We start from the raw sequence: 17,500 nt of genomic DNA, 5'->3' as shown, positions 1-17,500 counted from the left end.
TAGGGGTTATCCTGAAGGAACAGTATGCTAAGAGTGTTTTGGAGGTGAAAAGAGTGTCGGATAGAGTGATGTTTATGAAGCTGGAAATTGATGGTGTAATGATGAATGTTGTTAGTGCATATACTCCACAAGTTGGGTGTGCGATGGATGAGAAAGAAAAATTTTGGAGTGAGTTGGATGAAGTGGTGATGGCTGTATTCAAGGGTGAGAGACTGGTGATTGGAAAAGGGCCACTCTGAAGGAGATTGGAGACTGTAAAGTGGTGGCAGTGGAAAGTGTAGTTAGGCAGCATAGGATGGTGGTTTGTAGGATGACAGTGGTGATCAAAAAGAGGAGGAGGAGTGTGAGGGCAGCACCAAGGATCAAATGGTGGAAATTGAAAAAGGGTAATTGTGAGGTGGAGTTCAGGGAAGAGTTAAGACAGGCACTGGGTGGCAGTGAAGAGTTACCAAATAGCTGGGTAACTACAGCAGAGCTAGTAAGAGAGATGGCTAGAAAGGTGCTTGGTGTGACATCTGGAAAGAGGAAGGAGGACAAGGAGACCTGGTGGTGGAATGAAGACGTACAGGAGAGTATACAGAGAAAGAGGTTGGCGAATATGAAGTGGGATTGTCAGAGAGATGAAGAAAGTAGACAAGAGTATAAGGAGATGATGAGGTGCATGGCAAAGAGAGAGGCGGCGAAGGCTAAGGATAAAGCATATGAAGAGTTGTATGAAATGTTGGACACTAAGGAGGGAGAAAAGGACCTCTACCGATTGGCTAGACAAAGGGACTGAGCTAGTAAAAATGTGCAGCAGGTAAGGGTGATAAAGGATAATGAGGGAAACGTACTCACAAGCGAGGAGAGTGTGTTGAGCAGATGGAAAGAGTACTCTGAGGGGTTGATGAATGAAGTGAATGAGAGGGAGAAGGTTGGATGATGGTGGGATAGTGAATCACGAAGTGCAGTGGATTAACAAGGAGGAAGTAAGGACAGCTATGAAGAGGATGAAGAACGGAAAGGCTGTTGGTCCCGATGACATACCTGTGGAAGCATGGAGGTGTTTAGGTGAAATGGCAGTGGAGTTTTTAACCAGATTGTTTAATGAAATCTTGGAAAGTGAGAAGATGCCTGAGGAATGGAGAAAAAGTGTTTTGGTACCAATTTTTAAGAATAAGGGTGATGTGCAGAGCTGTAGTAACTACAGAGGGATTAAATTGATCAGTCACAGCATGAAGTTATGGGAAAGAGTAGTGGAAGCTAGGTTAAGAAGGGAGGTGATGATTAGTGATCAGCAGTATGGTTTCATGCCAAGAAAGAGCACTACAGATGCGATGTTTGCTCTCAGAGTGTTAATGAAGTACAGAGAAGGTCAGAAGGAGTTGCATTGTATCTTTGTGGACTTAGAGAAAGCATATGACCGGGTGCCTACAGAGGAGTTGTGGTATTGTATGAGGAAGTCAGGAGTGTCAGAGAAGTATGTAAGAGTGGTACAGGATATGTACGAGGGTACTGTGACAGTGGTGAGGTCTGCGGTGGGAGTGACAGATGCATTTAAGGTGGAGGTGGGATTACATCAAGGATCAGCTCTGAGCCTTTTCTTATTTGCAATGGTGATGGACAGGTTGACAGACGAGATCAGACAGGAGGCCCCATGGACTATGATGATTGCAGATGACATTATGATCTGTAGTGAGAGTAGGGAGCAGGTGGAGGAGACCCTGGAGAGGTGGAGATATGCTCTAGAGAGAAGAGGAATGAAAGTCAGCAGGACTTTAAGCGAATATCTGTGTGTGAATGAGAGGGAGTGTAGAGGAATGGTGAGAATGCAAGGAGTAGAGGTGGCGAAGGTGGGTGAGTTTACATACTTGGGATCAACAGTTCAGAGTAATGGTGAGTGTGGAAGAGAGGTGAAGAGGAGAGTACAGGCAGAATGGAGTGGGTGGAGAAGAGTGTCAGGGGTGATTTGTGACAGACGAGTACCAGTAAAAGTGAAAGGGAAGGTCTACAAGAGGGTAGTGAGACCAGCTATGTTATATGGGTTGGAGACAGTGGCACTGACAAAAAGGCAGGAGTCAGAGCTTGACGTGGCAGAGTTGAAGATGTTAAGATTTGCACTGGGTGTAATGAGGATGGACAGGATTAGGAGTAAGTATATTAGAGGGTCAGCCCAGGAAAAGAGGAAGGCCTAAGGTAAGGTTTATGGATGTGGTGAGAGAGGACATGCAGGTCGTTGGTGTGACAGAGCAAGATGCAGAGGACAGGAAGAAATGAAAACAGTTGGTCCGCTGTGGTGACCCCTAATGGGAACAGCCGAAAGAAGAAGAAGAGTAGCCATTGAACCAGTATATTTTTGAAAGGTTGGAAGAAAATGGAGTGCTCATAGAAAACCCATGCAGATGCACTGAAAATTTACAGACCCACCAACAGACAGTAACTGGAGGTCATGATTTAATCCCAGACTCAGCAGGGATAATAATCACTGAGCCACAACTCTACTTGTTTGTTGAATAATTCTTCTTAAGAACCTCAAGTCTCTGCTGGTATTGTGAGCTACAAGCAATTGGAATACTTATTCCTGTCAGCCTTACACTCATGTTTCATACTAGTATATCCTAAATTACTGTCTTTTGTATGAACCCAGTTGGATGCCAAGTTTATTTGATTTGACTTGGTTGTTCTTTTCCTGTTTCATATGACATTTGTGTCTATATGTATTATGCTACATTCTTTGACTGTCATTCTTCATGCACATTGCTAGTAATGTCTGTCCACTGCAGTTTGAAAGTGATAAGTTCTGTGTCCATTTTGTGAGTAACTGGCTGTTTCTCTTTTTTTTTTTCTCCTGTGTATATTTTTTTCTTTGTAGCCCTCTCCTTGGTGCAGAAGCAGGGTAACCATTTAAAATATTAGCATTATTTTTTTAGTGAGAATGTTTGAGATACTGTGGAAGGAAAGGTTTAACACTCTCAGGTAAGCTTTCCTGGGGAAAACACTACTACTGAGTCGCTCCACAAGAAAACCCAGAAGCTGCAAAAAAAGCTGTGAATGTAGTACGTGGGCTCAGACATCTCAGCAGTAAGGGCAAGAACTCAGGTTAACTTGTACTGTTGCATGTTATTGTCATTGGGGAAGGATTATACCAGACAGACAGAGACCCCCATGCTTATTTCTCTGTCATTTGCATATAGCTTGTTTATGAGAAACCAGCATCCCAAGGTTCCCATTGTTTGTTCTGAAGAATTTAAGGTAACTAACTGTCTTAAGGGCAGACAATGCAAGGTAAATCCCTACAGGAAAGGGAGTACTAGGAGAGTACTGATAGTTGAGTATAGAAACCTGGTAATGATTGGTTGAGGAACTGAGTTTGTATGGTTTACCCACTAGTTTTAGGAATGTGATATATATCAATGGTCAAGTGCTGACTAATTGATCACTGCTTCAGTGAAGTTCTTTAACTTCTTGTAAGGCTGTGTGACCTTGGATGATGTTACATCAAGTAAAATTGGAGATGTTGACGACTCCTACATGGGGTGTTTATCTAAAGGGTAATTTTTTTGTTTTATTAAAAACGTTTTGCTAAAATGGTGCATCTGTCATTCAGACACTTTTGACTGTACTACAACCATGAAGAATGAAGTAATCTCTCTGGCACTCCAGATGAACCTGTAACTTACCACCTTTTCGTTGCTGGATTTTTGTAGAGCTGGCTCCACCAACACAGAGTATTACAACATTTTAGTTTTATTTATTTGATTATATAGTCACTAGACCTGCTGCTGTCAGTATCAGAGTGCATTACAGAAATACAGATCATATCAGATATTGATATCAGAATGTCTTACAGAAGTACAGGTAACATCAGATATTGAATGTCATAAAACTAAGTTCATATGTCACTATTGCATATGTATATTTGTACTGAAGTAGTTAATATTCTTCAAGATACACATGTTGAGAGCTTCCATGTTTGCATGTAGAAAATGCACTGCATTTGAAAGCTCTTTTTAACCTTTGTATACATTTCTTTCTTTCAGATGTTAAAAGCTGGGAAAAAAGTAAAACTTTCCCATGAAGAAGTTATGCAGAAAATTGGGGAACTCTTTGCTTTAAGGTAACTTACGTCTTCCATACCTTTGATTATTAAAGGCATCTGATACTTATTCAAAGGTTCTGGTGGTATAGCAGTGAAGGGGAAAAAGATGTCTCATTTGGCCTCTTTTAAATGTAGTTTTGCATCATAACCCTAAAGACATTGAAAATAGGAGCAAAAGGCTCTTGAAAAGTAGAAACATTCAGCTAAACAATCTGGACATCTATGCAGAATAAAATTTAAATACCAAATATTTATTCATTTACATTTGTTTGCCAGGATAGTCCACTGGGCCAAGGAAAACCTATTTTCAGTGGAGGCCCAGGGAGAAAAGTTCATAAAAAAATATAAGTATTACACAGTACATGTATAGTATATTATGTGACAAACAAAAAACATAAGCATTACAAATGTTAAGCATAGTACACATTAAATACAGCACCATACACTGGAGAACTAAAAGATGGTAAAATCTGATCAATATACAGTAGTACCCTGTCAGACCACGGACATGTACAGCATAGTACAAAGTACCATATGTGGAGAACAAGTAGGTGGTACCATCTGAGAACCTGTTGTGGATCTATACAAAAGCAACGCAGACTAATGTGCAGTACATGAAACATACATTAGTTCACTACAAAAAACAGTACAAGCTAAAGACAGTACATTTTGAAGCAGTCAGTTCATAAGAGTAGTTAATGGATAAATGTTACTGTTGTGTGAGAGAATCAAGAAGAGAGTCAATCAAGGCTGATAACATATATGTTTTGGGATATATAAAGCAAGATAGAAATGAGGCAGGGAAGGAAGGAGGCAGGTGGAGAGGAGGTTCAGGTTATAGGAACTACAATCTTGGTGCGGTTGCATTGCCATAGGGAGGCAAGATGTTGTTTCAGTGACTTCTTAAAGAGACGGGTACTGTTGATAGACCTAATTCAAAATGGGAGACTATTCCATAGTTTAGCTACAGTGAAGGAGTAGCGCATTTGTTCAGCTGTGTTGGGTAGGTCTGACTACATTTAGCAACAGCTGGTTATGGGATCTGAGAGGTCTATTTGGATGATATTGTGTGAGTAGAGAGGACAAGGAAGGATAGTTGGTAGGTTTATAAATAAACTTGTGTGCAGTGGTTAGCTGAATGAGTGTCAGGTGATGCAGTAGTTCCAGCCAGTTTAGTGGAAGTAGTGAAGAGCAGTGGTGAGAGGAATAGTTAGCATTTGTTACAAATTTTGCGATTTTATTGTAGCAAGAGGCTAGTTTGTATTTTAGAGAGGCCCAAATATTGGTCAGGAGAGGTGCACCATAAAGAAGCAATGGCAGAAGAAATGAAGAGGCAAGAGACAGTTTAACAGAGTAGGTGAGGAAGTGTTATGTCTATAAAGAGAGCTCAGTTTTTGGTGTGTTTTTTTTTTAATAGTGGTTTGAATGTGCATGTCAAATGTTAAATTTTCGTTTATGATGATGCCTAACAGTTTAGTATAAGGTACTACTTCAGTTAGCTGTGTTTTTGGATTGGATGGTGAAATTTTCCTTGTTTAATGTAGTGGATATCAGCAAGTCAAATAGCATCAAACTTGGATCTAAACCTCTTTTGCAACATCAGCAAAAGAGTTTGGAGAGACAAGTTTATCTCACAGAAGATGCCATATAAAACAAGGTTCATCCCTGTCCATATTCAAGCGCAGCTTGGATCTATGGATGGAAAAACAAAACTTTACCCCAGTATTCTTCCTTGTACTACTAATGGACAGACACAGCTCCTAAATACTTTATTTTATGCTTGGGTCTTCTCAAATTATCTGTTGTATGATCCTACTTATTTTCATTAGGGGTAATGTGTAATTATTGGCCATGGGATAGGTTACTTCAAGGACAAAAAGAGACATTGTCTAGGCTTAAAATGGCCTGCAAGGGCAACCAGCCTAGTACTTGCCTGTAAACCCAAGTGGTAGTGTGCATGGTGTATAGAGAATGTTGTTTTTTGTAACCTCTTCTCTGAATTACTAAGACTGGATGTTATTGTGGAAGTGGTTGAAGCACTGATGTGTTTGAAGAATTTTCAGTTAGGGAGGCAATGCTTTCTATGAAGTAGGTATTTAATAAGGTAGCAATTTCTAATGGAGAATTATGTAAGTGCTGGTTTCCTTATTCGAGTCCAGAAGTAACAGTTATACACTGATGTTCAGAATTTTTGGGGGTCAATTTTGTCTTGAAGATGTACATGGCTATAATATTTTTATGTAGGTTAACTTGTTTTTTTAATCAGATTGCACAATCCTCTGTAAAGTTAAATGTTTTAGGGAGTTTTAAGCTTAAGACATTCTTTCCAAGCTTAGTCTTTGTAGTTTTAATCTGGGTAGTGGAGCATGGTTAATTTTCATTCCCTTTTTGCAGAGTGGGGCATGGCTGTTTAGAGTATTTAAGAATAAAGTATTAAAAGTATTGGCTTCCTCATCAAGTGGAAGAGTTTTTAGGGTAGATCAATTAATGGCTTTCATTGTATTGATAAAGGAGCCTTTATTGAATTTAGAAAGGCTTCTGGATGTTTTAAATTGGTGAGTGTTGGGTTGGTGAATGGTATTTCTATGGGAGTAGGCCGGAAGGTGGTCATTAGCTGAGTTTGGATGGGTTCCAGAGGTTGTAAATTTACTAAGGTCAAAGACGAGTATCCAGTTTAGAACTGGAGCTTTACTGTTGGTATTATTAAAGTTAGTGTGTGTTTTGATAAGTTGTGTGTAACCATAAAGGTTTATACTAGCTGAGGGAAAGTCTGACATTCTCTCCTAGTATTAGGTTTTATGTTATTATTAGTTGTGCAGGAGAGGATTTCTTCTAAATTGTATTATTTCCTGGTGCAATGTAGAATTTAACAAAACATAGCTGTTTTATATTGCTAAGCTTTAGCAGTGATACAGATATTTTGGCACTTTGGAATTCTGGGATGTTGTGTAAATAAGAAACAAGATTGGGTGATAAAAGGAGATAATGCCAACCCAGCTAGCTGGAATTTTATAAGTAATTATGTTATTAGTGAATATCAAAATGATTTATATAAGATGCTTGTGTTACAAATGTATTAGAACTGTATGTCATATGTATATTGAACTGCTTGTGCAGACGCATGTGTTGAAAAGAGTATTTGCAGAGTGCTGTTTGAAATGTAGCAACAGTGTGCTCTACTGGAAGAGAACAGAAATGTATATGCACTATTGTAACTGTTTAAATGTATATATTTTAACAGTAGAAACTGGAATACAGGAGTTTAACTTCAGAAAAATAACTGAAATTAAATTACTTTAGGGCTAGGCCATAAAAGATGGTATCTTTCAGTTTTCAGTCCAGCAAGAGACACATTGTCTGCACTAGGAAACTTGCTGTATTGTCTTTAGGTTGAAGTAATAACTAGTCTTGAAAGCATGAAGGAATGCAGTTTGTTTTATTACTTCCAGCATCTGCCAGAGATCTGAGGAGAAGCCCTTGTCTGTATATTTTTACAGGTAGATGCTAAATACTGCCAGCTTCATCAGTGGTTACTTGGCCTGGGAACTAGGAGTTAGATGATAAGAAATTATGTCATTCTGCAAGTTATCCCAGCAGTAATATTTGAGGTATAATTTTGAGAAGTCTGTTAGTGAGACAGAGCATTCTGTATTCTGTCTTGTACCTGACATCAACTATAAGAGCCATTCACCACATCTTCCTTGCTCTATTAGTAAGTTCTTAGGTTATAGTAAAATTCACTTAGATTCAGTCAGGAATATGTTAAAGCTTAGTTTAGATATTTTCCTTTATTTATTTAAGACTGTCTTGCAATGTTGTTTTAAATATTTCCTGTGGTTTTAAACTCTGATATCACTGTGAATATATATTTAGTATTGCCTTGTTCTTTTATTATTTATTATTAAATATATTTAAATCTTTTATTGTGGCCGATCTATGTAGAGGTATTTACGTTTTTAGAGTACTTGCATATTTATTTGGTGACAGTGTGTGGGCCACTCCTAATAGCCTTGTTCTTGGTCAAACTACCATTTGTGTTAATTTTAATATTACACAGTAAGATTGGACACCCTTTGTTAAGGCCTTAAGGTAGCTGTCAGGAGTGACTGGTGGCAGTAAAAACTACCTTATAGTCTGGGCAGAAGGGGCATAGCTAGTAAATCTGTGCCAGCCTTTCCCAAGTGTCTGTGTGTGTGTATCAGCTACTTGGGCAGGGACACAAAGTACTGGTGGGACTGAGAGGGTGCTGGAGGTCTTGGCTTGGTCACTCAGCTGAGATCTGAACTCTATAGCTGTGCCAGTGGGGAGTCTTATTGGAGATGTGGAGAAAGAGTGAGAAACCAGCCCTTGACTGACTGTGGTCTCTGTGTGTCCTTAAGAGGAAATTGCACTTGGTGCAGAGAGCTGCATCTGGAAATATTGTGTGTGTACTTGTCATCCTCCCAGTGTATGTCCCGCACAGGTGCCAGTGATGAGTATTGGGGCTCCTTGATTACTGGTCCAGTGGTGGGTAATCACAGATGGATAACTTAAGGCTACCCCACTTGCTTTATTCTGGGACCTTTCCGCTCTGTTAATACTGTAGTCTGGAGGGAGTAGTTCAGAAACTTTGTTAGCCTTAAGCCAGGTTTTTGTGATGGCAAGAATATCGGGGAGATTGTTACAAATGTTGCAGAGGTTGATAATGGCAGTATTCAGTTTTTTGGAAGACCAGGGGACAGTGGTAGGGTAAGGGGTTGGATGTGCTAGTTTTATTAGTATAGATAGATGGCATGAGGTGGTGGTTGAAGGAGGGTTAGTTAAGTCACGAATATGTGGTTCTTTACTATTTATATCAGTTAGTGAGATTTTTGGGCCTGGGTTGAGATGGACATCACCACACTGTGGGATTTTTGAGAGGTACTGTATTGATTTAGAGGGGACCTGTATGAGTAGAGTGATGGTAGTGGAGTATGTTGTGCTTAAAATAAAGACCAGATGAGAGATTAAAAAAGCAGGATGGCAGATTTATATAGTTACTACTGATTCATAGTGTGCTGAGTAAACTGCAATAGGAGAGGTTTATAGAGGTGAAATTTTACAGTGATAGTTTGTTAGATAAGATATTAATAGCAGCAGAAAGAGACCTGATGCTTGGAGAAACATTTGAAATTTTGGTGGTTATACAGAAGAGGAAAAAGTGCAGTGTGGTATGAAGTTGAGGGAGACAAAGTAAATGAGAGACGAAAGTGTAGAAGATTTCTGTTATTAGTTAATTCTAATTATGTAATAATGATAAAGGAAGTGGAGAGGCGCCAATGGTATTTGAAGCTGGTTAGAGGTATAAGGTGCAGAATATAACTAAGGGCAGAAATAATGAAATTTAAGTATGTGTAATCGTATGAAGAGCAGATGAGGCAAATGTAAATTTCTGTGGTTGGGAAGGGTGAGAAGCCTGTGAGTGGTTCTTTGTGAGATGGTTCTAGTGCTGCAAGTGGGAGGAGTGAGGGGGTCCTGTGATATGTTGGAATCTGGATAGGGATGGGGTAGCCCAACATAAAGAAAGTATTATCAGGGTGGGTGGGAATGGGGGTAGGGTGGAGAGTGAAGCCAAGCATAGCAAGGTGAAACAGACCAGGGGCAAACTGAGGACTTAGTCAGGATCAGCAAAAGGTAAGTAAGATGTTTTAATAGACTAGGACACAGCAGTAGCAGTGGACATGTTGAAATCTGTCAGCAAAAAGATGGAAGTATTAACATAAAAAAACAGGGCTGATAATATGAGCTGGAGATAGAATAGGACAGTGTATCAAATATCAGTATGCGAGTAATAAAGGAGATAGAACTAGGCCAGCCCAAGCTGAAACTGAGCAGTTGGACTCATTCTAAGCAAGAGGAACAAACAAAAGTGAAAATTTCCTACACTAATTCAGGATATATCTAGCTAAACAGTTACAGTATACGGAGGGTGCTTACTTAAGGCATTTATTTGTGACCTCTCACTCCAATGTCCTCTGGAGCCGAAATAACTTGGTGTCCTGACCCTGCTTCAGAGCCTTGCCTGATGTTACCAGTGACATCACTCTGAATGGAAGGGGGGGGGCTTGAGTGTAGATTTGCTGTAATTAAGGCACTTCTTTGTGACCTCTCACTGTCATGTCCTCTGAAGTAACTGGGTGCCCTGACCTTGCTTCTGAACCTTGCATGATGTTACCAGTGATGTCAGGCTGAATAGGGGCCCCTTGAGCCTAATGTCAGTGGACCTTAACTGCTCTGGAGCTAATACGGTGACACAGCCATGTGACGGAGTGCAACTCATCAACTGTTATTTTCCATATGAACTTTGTGGGGTAGCTGCAACATACATCTTTAAGTTATGGTCTTTCTTTCTTGCCTTCTCTCCCAGAGCAAAACTGATCATAGATTCAAAGGCTGACAGTAATATGCATGTATTTCTCATTTTCACAGAAAGAAGTGTATAAATAAGAAAGAAATGATGAAAATGCAGAGAGCACTGATATCTTTTTAGATGGTTCTGAAGTCTATGATTCTTCTGGTAGTCACAGCCAACACGATAGCGATTGGGTAGATACATTAACTGGAAGGTACTCCTGTCCATTTTGCAGACTGGGAACAGTCAGTCAAGATGGGCTTTTCAAGACATGAACATCCCAAACCAACAGAACACTCTTGCAAGCTGTCTCAGTAGAGACACCTTGGTTTTCATGCCAGGAAACTACAAGGGAAAAATCTTTTTGGAAATCATAGAATAAGGAAAGTCTAGAACTAGAACTTTTATTTCTCAGGTGAACAACCAACTTCCATTGTGCTATTTAGACTTTAACTGAAAGAATTTGGGCCCTCTCTACAAGATTACTAGCTACCACCATTGCAGTCTTAGTCAGAGATTGGTCGCTTCAAAGGATTTGTGGTACTTTAACCTGACCAATTTCTTACACAAATGGTCCTTGAATCAGCAAAATGGTGGTTGCTACAGGATAGGTTCCTACTCCTTATCTCTCAAATACTGAACTTTATGATAGGTTTTGTGACTTCATGTAAATAGCGATGTTTTATTCAAACTTGTTTTTATGGCTCTGTTCTAAACATTTAATGTTAACATATTCTTCATATTTGGTTTACATTTTTCTCTTTTGTTTATACTTGAAAATGTTTTATGACTATATGTTTATCTTGGCTTAGAACCTTTCTCCCCAGGCCTCCACTGAAAATGGGTTCCTGACCCAGCCGGGTCCCAGTCACCGAATTTCAATAAATAAATAAATAAATAAATAAATAAATAAATATAAACATCTTTCATTTAATGTACCTTTAACCCACCACAAGAGTAGTTGGTAGTTTGTGACCTCACTTCTGCCTGCTCCTAAATGCCAAAAACGAGCAGAGAGAAGTGTATGGCATGCTGTCTTTTATTGTCAGGTTGACGATTAATGACATTATTTCAGTATTGCAGCTACACACACCTAGGGACATCTAACTGATAAAGATCTGCCTGGAAGAATAATGCCCACTTTATATGATTTACTACAGAGATGATTCTTCTGTTCATACATCTGCTTTTGTGGTGAGCACCCTTACACAGCTGTACTCTCTTTTCTTTCTTTGTTTATCTCATTTACTTCTTAAATTAGCTAGCCCTATTTGGATCATAGGAGATTTACCAGGCTAATGGCCCTGGGACCCTTACAAGCCTAGCCAAGAGTTTATCCCCAAAAAGAAACCTCAATCAGCACCTGTCACTCCTGTCAATGAGGGACATAGGTGGAACCCCTGGGATGAATTAGTGGATTCCCATCCACTCGTCAAGGTTGCTCTTGAAGAGGGTCAGCGAGGTGCTCTGTTTGACATGTATGGGAAGTCTATTCCAGAGATGGGGCAGCCTCTGGGAGGCAAACCTGTCTCTCCAGCAGGTTTTGTTAATGTCACATATTAGGTTCAGGCCTTTTGAGTGGGTAGTGTGTGAGGAGTTAGACTTACGGATATGGAGCATCTCTAGTGGGGCAGGGTCCGAGATTGCCTCGTAGGCAAGACACAGCAATGAAAGATGGGATGGAGGGACTTTAGAAGTCAGATTGTCATAAGGGGCAGAACCAGAGACACAAAGCTTCTCAAACCACAACAAGAAAATTGAGAAAGAGTTGGGCAAAATTCAAACTGGAGCTTAAGTTCAATGGTTAGAATGTCGGAAACTTTTAGCTTTGTGCCTTAGTAGGGGGTGGGGCAGACTCAAAAATCGCAGGGAAAACAGTATCAAGGTAAACAGAAAGGCACTGTAATGCAGTTTTGTTATAAAAAGTACTGAAGCACAAACTCTGAAGCAGAGTTCACAATTTTGCCACTACTGCAAACCTACCATAGTATAAGGCAGCAGACCATACAGAAATTTACCAGAAACTCTGTAATAAATGACCAAATGAGGCTCAAATCTGGCAGATCACAGTCCTGCCATAAGAATGCCTAGTACAAGTACAGTTAAACATGGAACTCATCTGCTCAAATCAAGCTTTCCTTTTATGAAAAGTGCAACATCCAGTGGTGCAGAGTATACTTGGGATTCTGAAAATACATAAAAGCACCACTGACCCACCAATGAGGCCTGTAGTTAATGCCACTAAATCAAAAACCCACTCCCTTGGTAAACATGTTGATGTAATGTTTATTGTTTAAATGTCTTTGACCATTTGTGTAGGGACTCCAGAGACTTTCTGTTGAAAGTCAAAATCTTAATTTTTCAAGCGATTTAATAGCAATAGCACAGTCCTCTTCATTGGACCAAGCCACAGTTCCTCCACCCAAAAATGGGTGTGCTGCAGTCCTACACTTTACTTTACTCTTCCCTGTGCCAGCTCCTTTAGTAACAAGCTAACAAAACTCAGTTTAGTTCAGTTATAGTAAGGGTAGCTCTTTCAGCCCCAGACCTGGTCCTATAATTTTTATTTTTTTATAGCAATCACTTTATTGTATGTGGTTGGAGATCCTCACAAATGTATTGGTATTTAGTTTGTCAAGGAAGACGTAACTTTGTCAGTTTTAGAGGAGAAATGAAAAGAGAAGTTGTTACTGATTTTTTGATGTACATTAAGGGAGAAATGTTTAAAGTACATTAAGTGTTTTCGCCTATCCTTTAATTTAGACACCTTGAAAATTTTGACAGGATTGTGAGGTTATTCATTTGTAAATGTCTGTGGTGTTCTTCCTTGCTAATTTTACTCCCTTATGCTTTTACTTACATTAATCATCACCTTTGGATCTGTACGTTTCTCCAGGTGATATAACTATACTGTTCCTGACTGAGCTCTTTAACCAGAGCAGTGTATTGCCTCTGTTTTTGTGATATATTTAGTCAGTGGTCATAGTAATACATTACAGACTGCACCAGGAAGGTTCTGTTGTACAGACAGATTTTGAACCACTTAAGTCAGTTAACATCAAAACCTATAGCATTTAATTTACTTAAAGATTGTATGGTCTACATACTCAAAGGCCCTGTGAATGAAGGTGGCAGCTGTCACCCAAGCCTTCTGCATAACAATGTAGATTTTATCAGTCAGTGTGAATGCAGCTGTTACTGTACTGTGGTAACTCCTTTAACCATGCTTGGATTTAATTAGGCCATATTTATTTTATGCAGTTGTTCATAGATCATTTTTTTTCAAAGGTCTTAGCAAAGGGGATATTTATGGGGGCAAAAGTCCTGTGGGTAGGAGCTGTTAGAGTTCTTAAGGATAGAAATAATTAGGGTTTGTTTAAACTGGGGCAGAATGATTCCCATGTTGGAGAGGTTAAAATGTGTGCTAGTAGTTTAGAGAAACTACAGTTGTGTAAGTTGGACTTACCATAACAGTAAATGTCGCATGATCACTACTGCAATAGCCTGAGCTATACGGCTTACACCCTGACAAGGATATAACAGCTGGCCAGCTTCCAAAGCTTCAGTGCACATTCTGCACTCTCAAACTGTCAACCAGCTCAAGATGAGCTAACTAAAAGACAAGTTTGGCCACAAAATCAGGGGGGGGATAACAAAAAGTAAATGTCTACACCCTTCCATTAAAAAAAAAAAAAAAAAAAAAAAGAAAGAAAAGTAAAAAAACAACGGGGATGGAGAGAGGGAGCAGCTACTGCAACAGTGAATATTCGAACATCTGCTGGTAAGTTCGGCTTACACAACTGGCCTATGTTCTTCATATTGATCACTGCTGCAGTAACCTTATCTATATGGGTAAATTACCACAGCTAGCTATATTTGGAAGGAGGAGGGAGAAGGGTCCAGGAGCCCCTGAAGAATAGTCCTAGCAAAACTTGATCTTGACCTAGAGAAGGAATCAAGCTTGTAGTGCTTTGTAAAAATAAGTACAGAGATCCAGGTATCAGCTTCTACAATACTTCTAGAATCCAACCCTTTCTAAAAAGCCATCTATGAAACCAAGGTGCTGGTAGAGTGGACCTTGACCCTGCCTGGAATAGGTTTGTCATGGTAGGTATAACAAAAGGCAATAGCCTTAGACAACATTTTGCAAATAGTTTGTTTTGACACACATCCTTTCTTAACTTCACAAGAAATGAACAATTGATCTGAAGATCTGAAAGATTAAGTTATGTCAAGATAGTACTTGAGTTATCTGTGGATATCCAAGGTATGGAGTATCCTTTCTTCCTCATTTTTAGGTTCAGGGAAGAAAACTGGGAGATGGATAGTACTTAAAGTAAACTTGGATACCACTTCAGACATAAAAGAAGGATTAGCCATAAAAGAAAACGGACAATAATGTAGGATTGACAGGTCTATAGTAGAACATCGAAGTTTTAAAACATCGAATGTTCCAATATCGACCCCAAAACAGCGAACGCTGAAAATAGCAAAGTTGCAGAACACCAAATTTTTTCCTAGGGAAAGAATTCAGTTGGCTGTGTCTGTGGCTTCACTATTTTCAGCACTGTGGTGGAAAGTTACAGGTCGGGTTCAGGTAAGTGTGTGGCTGTGCAAACGTTAGGGTTAGGGCATGGGTTAGGTAAGTTAGGGTTAGGGCGCGGGTGAGGTGAGTGTGCGATAGTGAGATAGAGGGTTAGGGCGGGGAAGGTGAGTTTAGGCTTAGGGCGTGGGTCAGGTGAGTGTGCGATAGTGACGAACCTTAGGGTTAGGGCTTGGGTTAAGGTAAGTGGATAGATAGTGTATGTACAGTTTAGTGTAGGGTAGATGTAGGATTTTAAGTGTATGTGTGTGGATTGCTGTTTTTTTAGTGTGCTTGTGTTGTGTGTGTGTTTCTCGGAACAGCAGATTTTTTTCCCGGGGAATAAATCGCTGTTCCAGCTGTTCGAGATTTTAAGCTTTTGCTTAAGTGGGGTCAGTGAATTAGTGTTTGCTTTTCTAAGCATTTGCTAATTCAATATAGACCCAGGCTGACTCACTACAAGAGTTTGCAACTCGTAACCTTCTTCAGAGCAGTCAGTAAAACCGTTTCCCATGTTAAGGACCCTCAGGTCAGGTAGCTTAGCTGGTTCAAATGGAGCAAGTGTTAGCTTTTCTAATACAAAATTAAGATCCCAAGGAGGAGCCACCAGCCCCTTTCAATAACATTTTGGTATGAGACTGCCAGACTGGGCAGATATGCTGAAATGGATGATAAATGAACCTTGCTAGAGGAATAGGAAAGGCAGTAGGATAGTAACTCGCACAGATATTATAAAACCAGGGAACAACTAGCCCTGAATGGATGCTGGTTATGTTGTTGGCACCAACTAGATACTATTTTCCATTTGTTAATATATGATTTTCTAGGAGCAGACATTCTTGCCTCCATTAGTACCTGCTGTATATCCTCAGTAAAATGGTGCCTAAAAGGAATTAACACCCTATCATCCAGGCAGTCATTTAGATGATTAATGTTGGGGTGTATCAAACACCCTTGTTCTTGAGTGAGTAGATCCATTCTTTGAGGAGTCCTGTGGTAATTGCTCCTGGCCATGTCCAGAAGAAGGAAGAACTGTGGTAGCATGGTCCAGAAGGGAGTCACCACAATGATCTTGGTGGATTCCTTCTGAATCTTCAGAAGTACCACGGATATTAGTGAAAAGGGTGGAAAGGCATATAAGAACATTCCTGTCCAAAGAAAAGAAAAAGCATCTGTCTTCAAGGCTTTTTTGCATAGAATCCTGGAACAGAATTTTGCCAGTTGATTGTTCAGAGAAGAGGCAAAGAGGTCTCCTTGAGGAACTCCCCACACATGGATCAAATCTTGGAACCTTCCCATCTGATTTCCATTCATGAGGGTTTGCCCTGGTCCTACAGAACTTGTCTGCCACATAGTTTTGCTCTGATCGAATGTAGGATGCCTGTAGAGTGAGATTGTACTGTGAAGCTATATCCTAAGCTACCATGGCTGGTCTGCAAAGGGGGTACAACCTCGTTCCCACTTGCTTGTGATATACCACATGACTGTGGTTTTGGCTGTAACCACTTGCCCAGGAAACAAAGATAGTTCAGAGACTTGAGTGCCTTGATCAGGTCAATCATCCCCATGATATTTATGTGCTTGCATCTGTCCATGGTGTTCCACACCATGGACAGATGCAAGCACATAAATATCATGGGGATGATTGCATCTGTCCATGGTGTTTCACACCATGGACAGATGCAAGCACATAAATATTATGGGGATGCATCTGTCCAAGGTGTTCCACACCCCCTGCACTGTCAACCCTCCTGAAACTGCTCCCCAAGCAAAGTCAGAGGCGTCTATGGTGACTGACTGCTTTGGAGCAGGAAGGGAGAAGGGGAGACGTGGATTTAAGGATATCTGTTGTTTCCACCAAAAAATTCTGTTCTACCAAACCCCAGTACTAGGATCTGAAAAGATAAACAGTGTTGATGCTGAGACCAAAGAGATTTCAAATACCACTGTATGTTTCTTATGTGGAGTATTGCCAGGGGTATCATGAGAATCATAGATGCCATGAGACCCAAAATCCTGAGGTATTCTCTCACAGTGACTGATGTATTGAGTGGAAAACAATAGATCTAGATAAAGATCTATTTTTTTCCTTTGGAAGAAAAGCTTATTGAGCTGAGGTGTCTAAGTGTCATCCCAGGAACACAGTCCTGCGTGAGGGAGTTGGGGAAACAGTTATGAATGTTCTCTTGGAATCCCAGCTTGAACAAGAGGTCTCTCACCAAAGAACGAGAGACTGCTGACATTTTGAAAAAGGTTCTGCAAAGATAAGCAAGTTGCACAAATATGGAAGAATGCTGATACCCTGAAGCCTGCAATGAGCTATAACTGGAGCTAGACACTTTGTGAAAATTCTTAGTGCAGTGGATAGTCCCAAAGTGTAAGGCAGACAACCAATAATGTCATCTAGGTACACAAAGCCATAAGAAATGCCTGAAATCTGGATGAATAGGAATGTGATAGCAAGCCTTTT

General features: G+C 40.1%; 1 protein-coding gene across 5 annotated transcripts in view; it reads left to right on the top strand.

Moving 5' to 3' along the window:
* The window catches only part of RMND1 (required for meiotic nuclear division 1 homolog), a 611,103-nt gene that overhangs the window by 550,508 nt on the left and 43,095 nt on the right, over window positions 1-17,500 (top strand). For all 5 annotated transcript variants that reach the window (XM_044088165.1, XM_044088420.1, XM_044088253.1 and 2 more), the window contains exon 9: window positions 4,020-4,096. In XM_044088165.1, coding sequence (XP_043944100.1) covers window positions 4,020-4,096 — 77 coding nt within the window. The remainder of the gene's footprint in view (window positions 1-4,019; window positions 4,097-17,500) is intronic.

The sequence above is a fragment of the Protopterus annectens genome, chromosome 1.part0 (genome assembly GCF_019279795.1).
Source record: "Protopterus annectens isolate FY-2018-M chromosome 1.part0, PAN1.0, whole genome shotgun sequence".
Taxonomy (NCBI): domain Eukaryota; kingdom Metazoa; phylum Chordata; order Ceratodontiformes; family Protopteridae; genus Protopterus; species Protopterus annectens.
This window is presented reverse-complemented; position numbering and strand designations above follow the sequence as displayed.